The sequence below is a fragment of the Oreochromis niloticus genome, linkage group LG14, assembly GCF_001858045.2.
Source record: "Oreochromis niloticus isolate F11D_XX linkage group LG14, O_niloticus_UMD_NMBU, whole genome shotgun sequence".
Classification (NCBI taxonomy): domain Eukaryota; kingdom Metazoa; phylum Chordata; class Actinopteri; order Cichliformes; family Cichlidae; genus Oreochromis; species Oreochromis niloticus.
Window position 1 is genome coordinate 31,086,975 of NC_031979.2, and position 14,132 is coordinate 31,101,106.

The window sequence follows — 14,132 nt, forward strand, 5'->3', positions numbered from 1 at the left end:
CATAGTAGGTCTGCCCACGAGAAATCATAGGCAAAGTATAATACTCATATATTAATGTTTTTTGAAGGAAAGAGATTTTGAGAAACGGAAGCAAATTAGGCACCAAAAGAGCAGATAAATGCAAAAGTTTGAATACAGCTTCAAGAAAGAAATGGTCCTTGTATCACAGAAAGCAGTGTTCGTCTCATGTTGCTAAGGAGTTTGCAGCAATAAAAGCGGTCCATTCAGTCATGAATGTGGGGGGGTGGCTTTAAAAATTAGTTCTGGCCTATCTTCACACCTAGGTAATGAGAAATGAAGTGAGATCAGATAAGAATTTAGCGTCTGCCGGACCAGCAGACAGACAAGGAAGCCCCCCTGCTTATGTCACCTCCGCTACTCATGCAAGCGCTTGTCAGGGTTCATTTCCCCCTCAGCTGCTCGGAGACCCCCTCTCGCCTTTCTGCTGGAGCCAGAACAACACGAAAACAGACAGAGGGGCAATTCTTAGCAGAGACCCTCCAAATGAGCCAAAAGCCGCAATGATATGAGGCGTAAATTATTCCCCAGTGCAGGATTGTGACACAATCAACTGAAAACTTTCATTACTTATTACATATGTAAAAGCCAAGACAACCATGTGCCTCATTATGTTTAACAACAACTTATATTACTTATATTATATTTTTCTCCCTCAATCAAAAGCCTCTGATTAACAGACGTGATAAAATGACGCAGAAGTAATAACTTTTTTCGTCTTATTACTTTCTTATTATTCAACAAGGACTTCACACATTTGCATTAACAGTTCCTCTTGAGTGAATGCATGCTTGCAATCTGGAACGGAGATATAACATGAGGCAAGAGAACATCATTTATAAAATGAAGTATGGGCTGTAGAAAGTTGCGTTGGTATTGTGGTTCCGGATATGGGTTCGGGTATGTGTTGTAGAGTTATATTGAACCTCGACACCATCCAGAAAACTTGTAAATTGGACACAGTTGGAAAACTAATAAAGGAGAATGGAATTAGTAATGCCTCATGAAACACATTCCATAATGCAGCTCATAGTTTTTCAAGTGCTGTTTTTCATGTCGAATTTGATTTCCCCTCTCCAGGGTGACCTATTTTCTTTGCAGCAGATCTCATATATTGAATTACAAGAGTGATGGCTGTTAATAGGATTAAGCCCTTACTTTTATTTATCTTTTTCCCCCCACACATCTAATTATAAAGTCATCTGTAAAAGCATCTGATGTATAGTGAAAGTGACAAAAAATAATCACGCCATATGAGAATAGCCCTGAAACACTGTACCGGTGACCCATAGACGGGAAGAGGAGAGAGAAAGGTAACGTCTAAATAATGATCACAATGTCCATACTATAAGGTTTTTTTTGGGGGGGGGGGCTCTGTCTGTGAAAGATGGGTACACTGAGAATTTTATCTACAAAGAGAAAAAGGCAGTCATCAGATGTCTTGCTGAGATGTTTGGATGTAGAACTGGCACCCTAAGTAAGAGCAGTCTGTTCTCACATGGGCCGCCAAACACACGTCTGCAACAACCAGTGAAGCCCAAGAGAGGCCAGAGAGCAGAGGCTTTGAAGAACTACTTCATACTTGGACTCAGTAGGACCCACAGATCAAGCATGTCATACTCTTAGGAACTGTCTGAGGGCAGGTAGTAAGCAGCCAATGCAGAGTGAAGACAAAACTCTGAAAATCGCTGGTTCGAACGAAAACATGAAATCGTTTTTTCCTTATACTTTTTTAATCAAACATGAACTCCAGCTCACACTGGAAACAGTGATCTTAGAGTTTCACAGTCCAAAACATACATTTTTTAATTACTCTTTGGTCGACTTTCCAATTTCCAAAATCAATTTCAGAACATTCCCCTTTCTCATTACACTTGCGGTCTTTTTGATTTATAAACTACCCACAAAAAGTCCTTGTAGCCCCTTTTTTTTTCTTAACTACATTTAAGTGTCACAGTATGACATTGTGTCTCCTTTCACCCCTCCCTCATCCACAGCAAAATCCTGGGCCAAGATCTCATCTGCTAGGCCGTCCATCTGGGCTGCACTCTATTTCCAACTCCTTGATCCATGCAGTACTGCTGCATACACTTGCAAAACAGAATCTCTACACTCGTAAAAAGAAACTCCAGCTTGCTGATGTGAGAAATGGCTTGAATGACTTTAACACCTGATGTGCCTCATTTTCTCTTTGTAATTGCTGTCTTTTTATTAAGAAAACCAAAAATGACTTGTGGAAATTATTTTTTACCAGAAAAAAACACTGCATTTACATGGGGTGCTCTAATTTGTCTGAACTTTAATTCATCTTGTCGCTTATGGCCATTTTTTTCTCACGCTCAACAACCCTAATTAAGGTGCCTTTTGAGACTGAAGTGACATCTATTTCTTTGGATAAAGCCCTGAATTTGTCTCTGTCTGTGAATATGTGAAAAACTCCTTTGTGCCTCGGCTGACGGAGGACTTTGCACTGCCTCTGTTACCCTGGAAACCTTTTGAGAGGTGAAGGAGAGGACAGCCAAGGAGCAGATCATGTTGGCCTAAATTTGCAGGTAAATCCTCACTAAGGCTGTCCAATTTAAACAGCTTTAGCATTAAATAATAACCCTCGATGAGGAAAAAAGGAGTTACTCTGACAAACTTCTATTTTATTTATCTAATAACTTTCCATTTGTCGCTCTCCACAGTTGCACCCAAGTCCAGTGCAGACTCTTACACAAGCAAAGTGTTAAAGCATGGGAGTGTTGATCAAATCAATCAATTCATAAACTTTTACTGAATTAAAACATTAAAAATCCTACCTCAAGAATGCAGGTCCCTGGGCCTGTGTTCTCCTCAATGGACACGTTGTAGAAGTTTCTCTCAAAAACAGGCTCGTTGTCATTTATATCCTGAAGAAAGATGTTTACAACTGCAGTGGACGAAAGAGATGGCTTTCCTCCATCTGTGGCCACCACAGTTATACTGGGACTAGGGTTCTTTTCATAATCCAGCTGGGAGAGAGTGGTAATAATGCCAGTAATGGAGTCTATACTGAACCAGCTGTAATAAGCACTTCCATCTTGTAGGATGCTGTAGCTAATGTCCCCATTTGGCCCCTGGTCTTTATCTCTAGCTGTTACCTGTAACACAAAGCTGCCTGGAAACACCACTTCAGGAATGACCTGCCTGTACACTGGCTGGTCAAACAGAGGAGGATTGTCATTGATGTCAATCACTTGGATAGTGAAGGAGGATTCAGCCCTGAGCGGAGGCGTGCCAGAATCTGTCGCCATCACCCTCAGCTCATAGGTGTCTCTTTCCTCGCGGTCCAGAATCTGATCCACACAAATCAAATAGATTATGCTATCCTTAGTGGTCAGGGCAAACTTTCCATCACCTCCCTCCAGTGACACATTGACATTAGCATACTCTCCGTAGTCTGGGTCAGTGACTGAGATGCGGGCTACGTACTGGCCTGGCTGTGCCCCTTCTGAGATTCTGGGAGATCCGTCCTCACTGAGAAAGATGATGGTCATTGTAGGCTGGTTGTCATTGTAGTCTCTGACATGAATGGTGACAAAGGCATTGGTCACTTCTGGGTGAGTTGCGTTGTCTTGTGCCTGGACCACCAGCTCGTGGACCCTCCTCATCTCGAAGTCCAGTGGTTTGTTGAGGGTGATGATGCCAGTGCGAGAATCTATGACAAAGTAGCGATCTGGGTCGCTTTGTCTCCTGTTAATTTCATATAGCACCATCCCATTATCGCCCTCATCAACATCTGTGGCAAACACCTGCAGGATGTTACTTCCTGGTTGAAGGTTCTCAGAAATTATAGCATGGTAGCGGCTCTGGTTAAAAACAGGAGCGTTGTCATTAATATCTTGCACAGTAATATCTAATGTCATCTGATCGGTCCTTTTGGGGGACCCGCCATCAAAAGCCTCCAAAGATAAAGTATAGGTGGATCTTTTCTCTCTGTCTAGAATGGTATTGACCACCAAATCCAGATAGAGAACTTCATTGCTTCCTCTCCTGGTTTCCAAGGTGAATGCCTGGCCAACATTTCCATCCTTGATAAGGTAACCCTGTGTCGTAAGCTGGCCTTTATCACTATCAACAGCTGGCTCGAGAGGAAACCTAGTGCCGATAGCTGTCTGTTCAGGAATTTTAAAAGTGGCTTGCTTTCTGGGGAACTTTGGAGCGTGGTCATTTATATCATTCACCTTGATGGTCACCTCGACTGTCACGCCTGTCATGGTGACTGCAATGAAGTTGTACCTATCCCTTAATTCTCTATCCAGAACTTTGGCAGTTTTAATAATGCCTGTGCTTTCATCTATGTCCAAATCACTCCCTACTCCTGTGCCCTCATGGTCTGAAATGAAGTACAAGGATGCTGTTACGCCAGGGGGAAGTCCTGCACTGATGTCACCTACAATTGTACCTGCTGGTTGCTCCTCATCTAGCTGGAGCTCAAGGGTTCCCAAGACTACAGGTGAGTGGACTGCTATAAGCTCCAAAACCACATATACCATTAGCACTATCCTTTGGCTCCACCAACCCTCACGATGCAAAGAATCCATTACAGACTTCCCAAAACCCTTGGCAGCAGTCTTCATTTTGGCCCCTTCGTTTTAAACCTAGAGACACACAGAGAGGAAAGGCTGAGCAATATCAAAATATTATAAAAAAAAACTCAGAACAGCAGAAACTAAGAAAAGGTGTAATATTTTTATAGTAAGGTAGTTTAAGACAGCTAGGTAGCCTACATGCCTTAAACACTTTCCCATATGTTTTATTGGCTTTGCTCCTACCCACATTATATACAACTGGCCAAGCACATAACATTTTCCTTCACTTCTTAGTTCACCTAATAAGTCGACACCTTGTTTCTCCCATATACCAGAGAGCTCCCCTTTGCTAAAGAAAGATCAAAGCCACAGGCCACAGCATACCACTTCAGACAGGGAGTCTTCAGCTGTTGCTCTGCAGCTTTAATTAAAAGGGTGCGAGAATCAGTTTTGCCAGGCTACCCCGTGTGTTTGCCATAGCTGTGCGCCTTTGTATAAGTCTGGGAGGTGAAGTCCTGGATTTAATATTTACCACCACATTTATCTCTCGTGGAATGAGGAATTTTAAAACAATCCCCCCAAGAACCCTTTCAAATAACTCTCCTTAGGCAAACATATTGAGTTTATGAGAAGTAAGAGTGTGAGTGTTAAATCAAGGGGAAAAAATATTGAAAGACTGATATTTAAAAGTAGCAAGGGTATTAGGATTTCTTGCATAAACAATAGGCACACTCTGGCAAAGGATCCACACCACTGCAGAGGATATGTAATTGAGACTGAGAGACACTGTGGAGCAATGTGGAAATGTTTCAACAAGACTGTCACCATCTGCAGAATAATCCAAAACCACCAAGTGTCTGGCTCAAAGAAAATTATTGTGTCGTTTTCATTACATAAAAAGACAGGCTTGTCTGTGGTTCTGTGTAATAGGTCTAATTCATAATGACTTTAACTTCCTGGTTAAGTATATTTTGCTTTAATTTAAAGAAAATATATACAGAAGTGCATCAATATTTGAAGTGCTGGCTCTCTGTTAAAAGCTCTTTAAGGCTCCCCCCAGTGGATTAACTGATACCTGCAAGGAAACATTCAAAGACATCTGCGCATCTGTGTGTGAGCATGTGTCTGTGCGTGTGTGTGTGTGTGGACTAAATGCCTCCCTGAACGCTGTGTGGCGATCTGTCTTAGCCACAGTGGTAACAGTGTATTTGAGTGACAGAGCAGTACTGCAGAATTGAAGGGCTCCGTGCAGTCTACCTCTTTCCCTTTTTCTGGCTCTGCAGCATTGTAATTGAGGTCTGCTGGAAGTTGGCCATGAGCACACAGGATTCCAGGGCTAATTTCAGTCTGCCATGATTCAGAGCCCACAACACTGAAGATGCTAACTTTTAACGTCATAAATTGCTTTGAATTTAGTGTGAGTAGCGAGAAACTTTGTATCACAACTTGTTTTGAAATATAGCATGAGAATGTGTGCTGTTTGCATCTGCTGTGTTACCGGTCCAAGATGATTCAACGGTTTAGGCATAAAAAGGAATTCTGAGCCAATTTGCTCCATTAATCTCTAATTCTTATTGCTTTCACAGAGACCATAATAATTGCAAATGACAAAACCATAAAAGGCGAGCGCTACAAATTCACCATTACATAGTACAGTTTGGGTTGTTTTCTGAGTGCTGTTCTTGGCAAAAAACATAAGCACATCCATGACAGGCTGAAAATCTTGACAGCACTTGAACTTTAAAGCCTCAGTACTGATTTACTTTACTAAAACACTGGGGATGAACTTTTACAAAGCTCCCTCCAGTGCACAAAGGATAGCTTTTCAAGGCCAGACTCCCTGACCAAATACCACAACTGAAATAATGCAGTTTCTGGTTGAGCTACAGTGGAGGACCTCTGCAGAGCAGCGCAGCCTAATGGATATAACATACACACAGTTGGGTAAGCTAATTGCACAATACCAGGTAAAGCAGGGCACACGGTTTCAAAAGATTCAGTGTGATATTAAAGAGAAATCTATGCAGACTAAAGCTAAGATGTTAGCCAAATAGATAATTGCTGTTGCCCACCCACGCAGGTATCACTGAGTTTCATACCTGTTCCTAAATAGCCAGTGAGAAGTCACATGTGTCAAGCTTTGGGAAAGAAAACTCTTCAAAGAGGCTGCTGATGGTTAAAAGCTGTTGCATTAAGTAAGCCAATCCGATTGTGGTTTGGATTCAAGCATTTTTCTTGCATAATTGTCCTAGAACGTGACTCCCTTCTTCTGGTAGTTAAATACTGTTAATGGCTTTTGCAAAGATGACGCAACCGCCGGTGGATTAATCCCATGTTCTCTGAACAAAGACACTAAAATATTTACTTTGCACGAGCTTCACTATTTTTTTTCTCTAAAACTGGCATGTGTGTGTGTAATATATCACGCACACCTCAGTGTTAGCTGAAACTGTAGCATTGACCCAGTTTCTTTTGAATCCTTTAAACCAAGTCGAACGACCGAATCCGTGGTTCGTGGGATTTACATACAGAATGAAAATCTCTGTTGGAATACACTAGATATCATTGTGAACACTTTGCTAGCATGACTGAAATCAGCATCAAAATCCCTGGCAGCCTTGAATGCTGGGAACATCAGGGCAGCACTTTTCCCCCTCCACTGTAGTCTAAATCGTGTTTGGCAAAATGTATTGGATATTAACGTCTAATAGCTGAAAATACTTGGGCTTATTTATATCTGGCTTTACAGTTTTGGGTGAAGTATGAGGTCTATTTGTCTTTCTCTGCTGCTATGAAGACAAGTAGGCCTTTGGTTTGGCAAGTACTACAACAAACAGTATCTAAACAAACACTACTGCTGCCTCCCTCCATGAGCCATAACCAGCATTACATAGAAGAATGCCAACGCTCTCATGAAAATATAATTCTTAACAATGCAAAGTAAAAGACACTTAAAAAACAGGAGAATTAAAACGGTGGATTTACCACAGATCATCCTGCCAAGTCCTATCATTTCATCAGAGAATTTATACATATGTTTTGAATAGAGAATGCCTCTGAATTGCCACTAACTGAACAACTGTCAAACAATGGCCTCAAGCAAATGTCTTAATCACAGACAACATCGGAGATAGCTTCTTGTGAGTAAATAATGTGCTGTCTTGATATAACTGGAAATACATAATTGGTTAAAAGCATAAAGCAGGTTACTACTTCATTAACACAACCAAAAACCCTAGGTAACACTAACCAGCCAAGAGGGACAGCTATAGTGACAGACTGCGTAAAATGAGCTTCTAATTCCATGTCATGAGTCTAGTTACTCACAGAAAACGTCTGTGGTTTCAAGAACACGCCAGCCTGCTTGGGGCTCGATGGAGCCATAATGGAAACCACAGACAGAAATGCAGATTGACTGGACATGAGGATGGCAGGCTTAGCTCAAAGCAAACTACAATGCTCTGAATGTTTGCCAGACTAAGTGCCACATTTCTGTACCCTGCATTAGTCTTTGATACTTCAGTCGTTGGGCATGTAGTCTTAAAAAGCCCTTGAAAATCCATCACAGGCACTTCCTGACAATAACAAACATCACATTGGGAAAGCCCACAAGCTACATTTTTTTCACGGTGAACCCTTCAGTTCAAGGTTCTGAGGGTCCGTGACAAAAGGGATCATCTCTTTCCCACAACAAGAGCAGCATGGGTTGGTTCAGCTGTTTGTGTAAGATATTCAGGATAAAAAACACACACACCTAATATCTTTGAAGATGACACTGCCTGACATTGCACTGGCAGTGCTAGTCATTGCATCATGAAAAACAGATGTGTATCGTGTTACAGTAGCAAGGGTGCAAGGAGAAGCAACAGTACTACAAACTAAGGTAAAAGTTTTCCTCACACACATTTTCAAATTATAAAAAGGGCAGGTCTCATTGGGAAATCTGGGGGTGTTCAGAAGACATTCCTGCTTTCGCATTGATGCAACTTTTTTTTTTAAATGACAGAGACTGGTCATTAATGTTGAAATGAACTTTGGAGGCGACAGCTTTCTGGCAAAATGCCCTCAGACGCAATAGCTGATTTACACTCAGCTTGTTTGAGTGATGATTGAACTGCAAAAAGATGAGCAAAACCACAGTCGGGCAATTTTCAAAATGTGCAAGGCAGTGAGAAACTTTATGGTTAGATTGCATGAAACATATCATGTGCTTGTCTTTTTTGTTCAGGAATCTGCACACTAGCATCATCAACAGCATACGCACGCCACAGAGACAAGACTAGTGAAAGGATTACTTCATCCAGTGCACCAAAGGGAATATGACATAATTCTTGGACTCTTATAAACGCCACAGAGGTCCAAGTTGTGGTTTTATCCACAACTGGTGCATCTTTCGCTTGTTTTTTCTGCAAGTTTAGATTTTAACTCAAGTCTGAAACATGGCACGCACTGCAAAGATGTGCTGGAACAGAGAAAGTGTTAGAAATGACCCTATCAAACAAACAAACAGCCTCACAACTAACCATGCACAAAAATGAATGAAACAGACTCAGCTCTGGTGAATGAGCCTCATAAAATCATACAAGTGTTAGGGTTTTTCAAACTGATGACTGGTAGTGGAAAAATAGAAAAAAGAAAAAAGAAACAAAGACTGGGCTGCACCATGGCAACCATCACACAGACAACTGCATGGCGATGGATCCCCGTGACTTAATTGGCTTAATAATTAAAAGATATGAAAACCTTTTGTGGTTAATGACGTGAGTAATCACTGAGCAGCTATGGTCCAGCGGTGCGGCTGCAGCAGCACTCGGAGGACTATACAATAACTGCATATAGGTTTCCCAATTTCAGAGGAATGTCTTGGTCTCAGGGGGACTTTAACAAGGTGCGATTTAACAAACTGTTAAATGTTTTGTCAGCTCTTCAAAGTCTACGCGCTCAAAGTCTACGTAGCATTTTTTTTTTTAACTTAGTGCTATAGAGTTGAAAAAATGCCAAATTATCCATCCATATGACCAACCTTTGTATGAAAGAAGATTAAGTAGCCCAAATTAGCCACATTGCATATTGACTGATTGCAGAAATAGTCTATTAAAATGACACGTACACGAGCTGTTTTAAAATTTACTTTGTATCATTTGTTTTTAATTAATTAAAACTTTTTAACGCTAGAGGCGAGTCTGCATAGATGCAAGGGAGCGCGCTGATGCATTTGTCTGCTAAAACAGTAAGTAACAGGCAATTGCTTTGCATACATCCCTCCATTAAAATCCTTGTCTAAAGCTAAGTGATTAGTAACGCGTTGTTAACAATATATAAGTGAAAGGGGGTAAAGTGTGCTTAGAGATAAACACTGATGAATAACTTCAACATCAGGCTGGTTACTTGTGGCGCTGGAAGGTTTGCGCAGTCCAGCTTTGATGGATACTCACATTCATTTGTTCCTTTCCGGTGTTTAAAGATGATAACTTGTGCTTCCAGATGTACAAATTCCTCTCACTGTTCCCTTATGAAGACGAAGTATAGAGTTACATCCATCCCAGGAAAAAAGGCATTATCCCCGCGGCACACTTTGTTTCTTTGCGAAATTCCTATTTAGGTCTCTTCGATTTCTTATCAGACGAAATGATTAAAAAGAAAGAAGCAAACTTGGTCTCTTTGTAAAAACTTTCCTTTCGTCTTATCGGCATCCACTGCCCGCCTGTCTGGTCTCACACACACTGCTGCAGCACGCTAAGTGAAACCAAACGATGTGGGGGCCGAGCGGTGGACGTCCGTCTCCAAAATCGAATTTCTACAACACGTGACGGAGTGCAACCTCCTGCTCCTCTCCTCTTTCTGCTGCTGCTGTGATTACCACAAGGAGCCACACCGACTGCAGAGAGGCAGGTCAGGTTATTGCTGAACTTTGGTGCCACCATCCTATGCGAAAGGGAAGTGTAAATCAGATACAAAGCTCGCTGTGCTCTGCTCATCTGAAGAGTTAAACTGTAAAAGAAATCGCACAGAAATCTCTGCTGTGGTGACATGCATATGATGCATATGTCAGCACAGTACTTTTATAAATCCACTGATTTTTTACACGTATATTTGTTAAAACAGCTGAATAACTTCACCAAATAATACAACATACAAACTCATTTTAATCATCCCACTGCTGAAGTGAACTTTCAATCAGTATAAGAGACAAACCCTTAGATTCATCATATTCATTTACTTATGCTTCCAGGCACAGTGAGGCTTGAAATGTATAATGTAAATCGGGCCTGGCTTTAGTGATTATGAATTATATCCACCTGCGCTACCTTAACAAAACAACCTCGACACAGCCACTGCATCATAAGGAGATCTAGCCATCATACAGACAGCATTTTCCTTCAGATGTTGGAAGTCAAGAAACCTCCTGGGGGTATTTTCCATCTAAGTCTAGAAAAGAGACAATGCCTGTAACTTTTCCTCATATGTTGTGACTCCTTAAAGGAACATAGCTTACATCTTCAGTCAACCCCCAAGGGGAAGCTACACTTTTATCTCTCATGGTGCTGGAGCCATAACCCTGCTTCACTTTCTTGTCAATCACTAAAAGCTCTGAAAGTTATTAAACCCTTGTCACTTTGCATTTAGAGCTTATAAACATGAGAGGAACAGAGAGTCCTTTTGTGTCAGTAGTTTTACTGAGAAACATCTGATGGAAATGGGATGAATGCCTCAATGTTTATTCATTTTACTTCTTTGTCATTAAAGAAATGAATTTGAAAACTGAATTACCCCTGGCAAGACAAAATAAAGACATTTTATTCATGATATACCTGTGAAGTGACAGTATAAAGAAGTCGGTATGAATAGTAATGAACTAGCTGCTTTGTTCTGTTTGCACTGATTAAGAAAAAGAGAGATTATCAAAAAGAATAAACAAAAAAGCTTGGTCACTCTCACCGTGTTCATTTTTTTTTATTGCGGCTAAAACTTTCTTTCCTCCAGCCAACCTCATTATGTCTCCCCACTTTCTCTCTCTGAACTGCTTTTTCACCCAGTGGAATGAGTTCCAGTGCTGGCAGCTTCTCATTATGACTGTGACAGCACAGCAAGGGAGGCAACTCACACAGATATGCATATATTCACACTAATCGACATGCTCAGATGGTTTTACTTCCACAGGGACAATCATCCATATTATCTACACTACCTGTCCCTATTTTAATGCCAGCCAGACAGAACAACTTAAAATGACATGGAGCTTGGCTCTGTTCTTTGTGCCCTGGATGTAATTTCGAGTGCAAAGGATCAAAAGACAGATAAAACTGGGAGTTAAGTAGTACGCTGTGCACTAAATAATATTTGCAGTATGCATTAAAAGAAGTCAGCAGACATAATAAGTATCGCTGTTCTGAGATAGCAGTATAGATAAATGTGTAGCAGAGCTGGAAAGAAAATAAAGTGTTTTGTTTATGTTTTATTTCCTTTCGTAGATAACATGTAGGGCTGTTTCATATCAATTCAAGTTGTGAGGGAGACCATCTCACTATCTTCGCAGTTCCTCGTGCAGCATTATATTAAACAAAGTAAAATCCTTTACCTTATCAAGATTCATTTTTATTGCAAATATCCTTTTCTTTTTTTTAACATAAATATATTAAAAAGCAAAGCCACAAACTCTGCCCAGTGACAAAGCAATGGATTGTCAAATATCCTGTTCGCATACTAATGACAAAATGTTCACTTGACATCACTTGGCTTGCCTATTCCGACTTTGATAAATTATTAAAGATGAAAAGATGTACAGAAACTAGGAGCACAAATGTCAAACTGATGGATTTGTTTATGGTTTTGCAAACAGCAATAAGCAGATTAGGTATTGTACTGTGGATAAATCAAAACACGAGAGGAGCATCTGTTTTCCATCCAGCGTCGGTGCTTGAGTCCCATACAAAAGTACAGCCTAAGTTTATGTCGTTTTAAAGGCTCAATCTGCATTAATTTTACCTATTCTCACCTCACACTTTAGTTTTTCAACTCAGTTCCCATGCATGAGATTGTCCAATTTATTTACTATATAATGCATGGAGTTCAGTTCCTACTTGGTTTTAACTGACTTGACTGCTCTCATGAGTCACATAAGGCCATGAATAAAAAACAAGGTGCTGTAATGGTGGACAAATCTGCAATTCTACTTTGAGGTTAGATGCTGTCCACATCAAGACGTTGTGGTCTTAGTAATTTTTCTGTGCTGCTTATTTTAGTGACATTTGACCGTGAATTAGAGGGAGTACCACAGCTTGGCTCCTTTACCCTTGCAGAAAGACCATGAAAGAAATAATAAATAGATTGAGTTTAATCAAGATTAAAGGTAAGTGTGTGACAGGCCACTCTTTCTCGGGAAATCAGATCAGTAACTGCTTCTAACCTGATACACAAAATGTAAAAAATATTAACAAAATACATGTATTTGTGAAATAAAACATCATGGTGTTGCACCACAAGCAATTTTTCAGCTGCTACATTAAAACCATAATAAGACTCAGATGTCCTTGAATCTCACTACCCTGTAATTCTCAATGTTTTGATGAAATATGATTTTTGTGAGATCTTTTCATTTAATTCTCAGTTTCTTTTGTGTAGCAATTGGCCCACAGATCATTGATGGCTGATTTGTTTTTTATTTTATTTATTTTTTCACTCTCATAAAGTTTATTTTGTGGCATTTGCAAGTGTGCCCTGGGCAACAAAAAAGCCCTTGAATGCCTTTAATTTACAGCAACAATTTCTTGTTGTTTGTCAAGTCTTGGAAAACCAAATAACAAAAATGGGGATGACCTTATGAAATTTTTGGTTAAAAATGAAATAGGGGGAATAACAAGATGATTCATTTAATAATTTTTGTAGCATTCCACAGAACAAAAAGCTGAGGAAAAGATATATACACGTCAAATACTGAACTTGTTAAGCCTCTGAAGCATGGATTATCTGAGCATGCTCGCATTCATTTCATTCTTTAAAAGTAATGGATTCATTTGTGGTGCTTAAAATGTAAATATTCTGTAATCCAGAACAAAATCCAGGACACAGACTTCACAATGCTGCTCTACCGGAACCCCATCTGGATCAAAACACAATGGAAGTTATGTCTGCAAGGTGAGTGGTACAAAACGGTAGGGGGGGGTTGGGCACATATTTAAGCAGAGGCCTAATGACTTACGTTGAGACAAAACACTAACCAGAAGCAGTAGTGAACCATTTCCTCCAGACTGCTGTGCATTTCAGGAAATATGAGCTTCGGCATGTTGAATGTCACCTTTTAAGTTACGGATGGGAAAAGTTCATATGAAACCTGCACAGTTCAAGTTCAAGTCGTAGAGTATCTAACGTTCCATGGTGTTTGGGTGCATTTTCTTTTTTTGTACAGTGTATGCATTTATTACCCATATTGATATAGTGCATATTCTACACTAGACTTACACTGCATGATCCTTTCCACAGGGTACTGCATATTGAATGAGCATGTGGTTTTCATTTGGTTGATAAAGTTCCGGGAATACCTACCGCTTTGTCATCTTCTGG

At 40.4% G+C, this 14,132-nt stretch overlaps 1 protein-coding gene across 1 annotated transcript in view; it reads right to left on the reverse strand.

Moving 5' to 3' along the window:
• Positions 1–10,386, reverse strand: part of LOC100693268 (protocadherin-16) — a 79,412-nt gene extending 69,026 nt beyond the window's left edge. Inside the window, exons 1-2 of the mRNA XM_013274360.3 lie at positions 10,007–10,386; positions 2,820–4,640 (exon numbers count right to left, since the gene is read on the reverse strand). Coding sequence (XP_013129814.2) covers positions 2,820–4,619 — 1,800 coding nt within the window. The 5' untranslated portion in view covers positions 4,620–4,640; positions 10,007–10,386. The remainder of the gene's footprint in view (positions 1–2,819; positions 4,641–10,006) is intronic.
• Between the last annotated feature and the right edge of the window lie 3,746 nt (positions 10,387–14,132).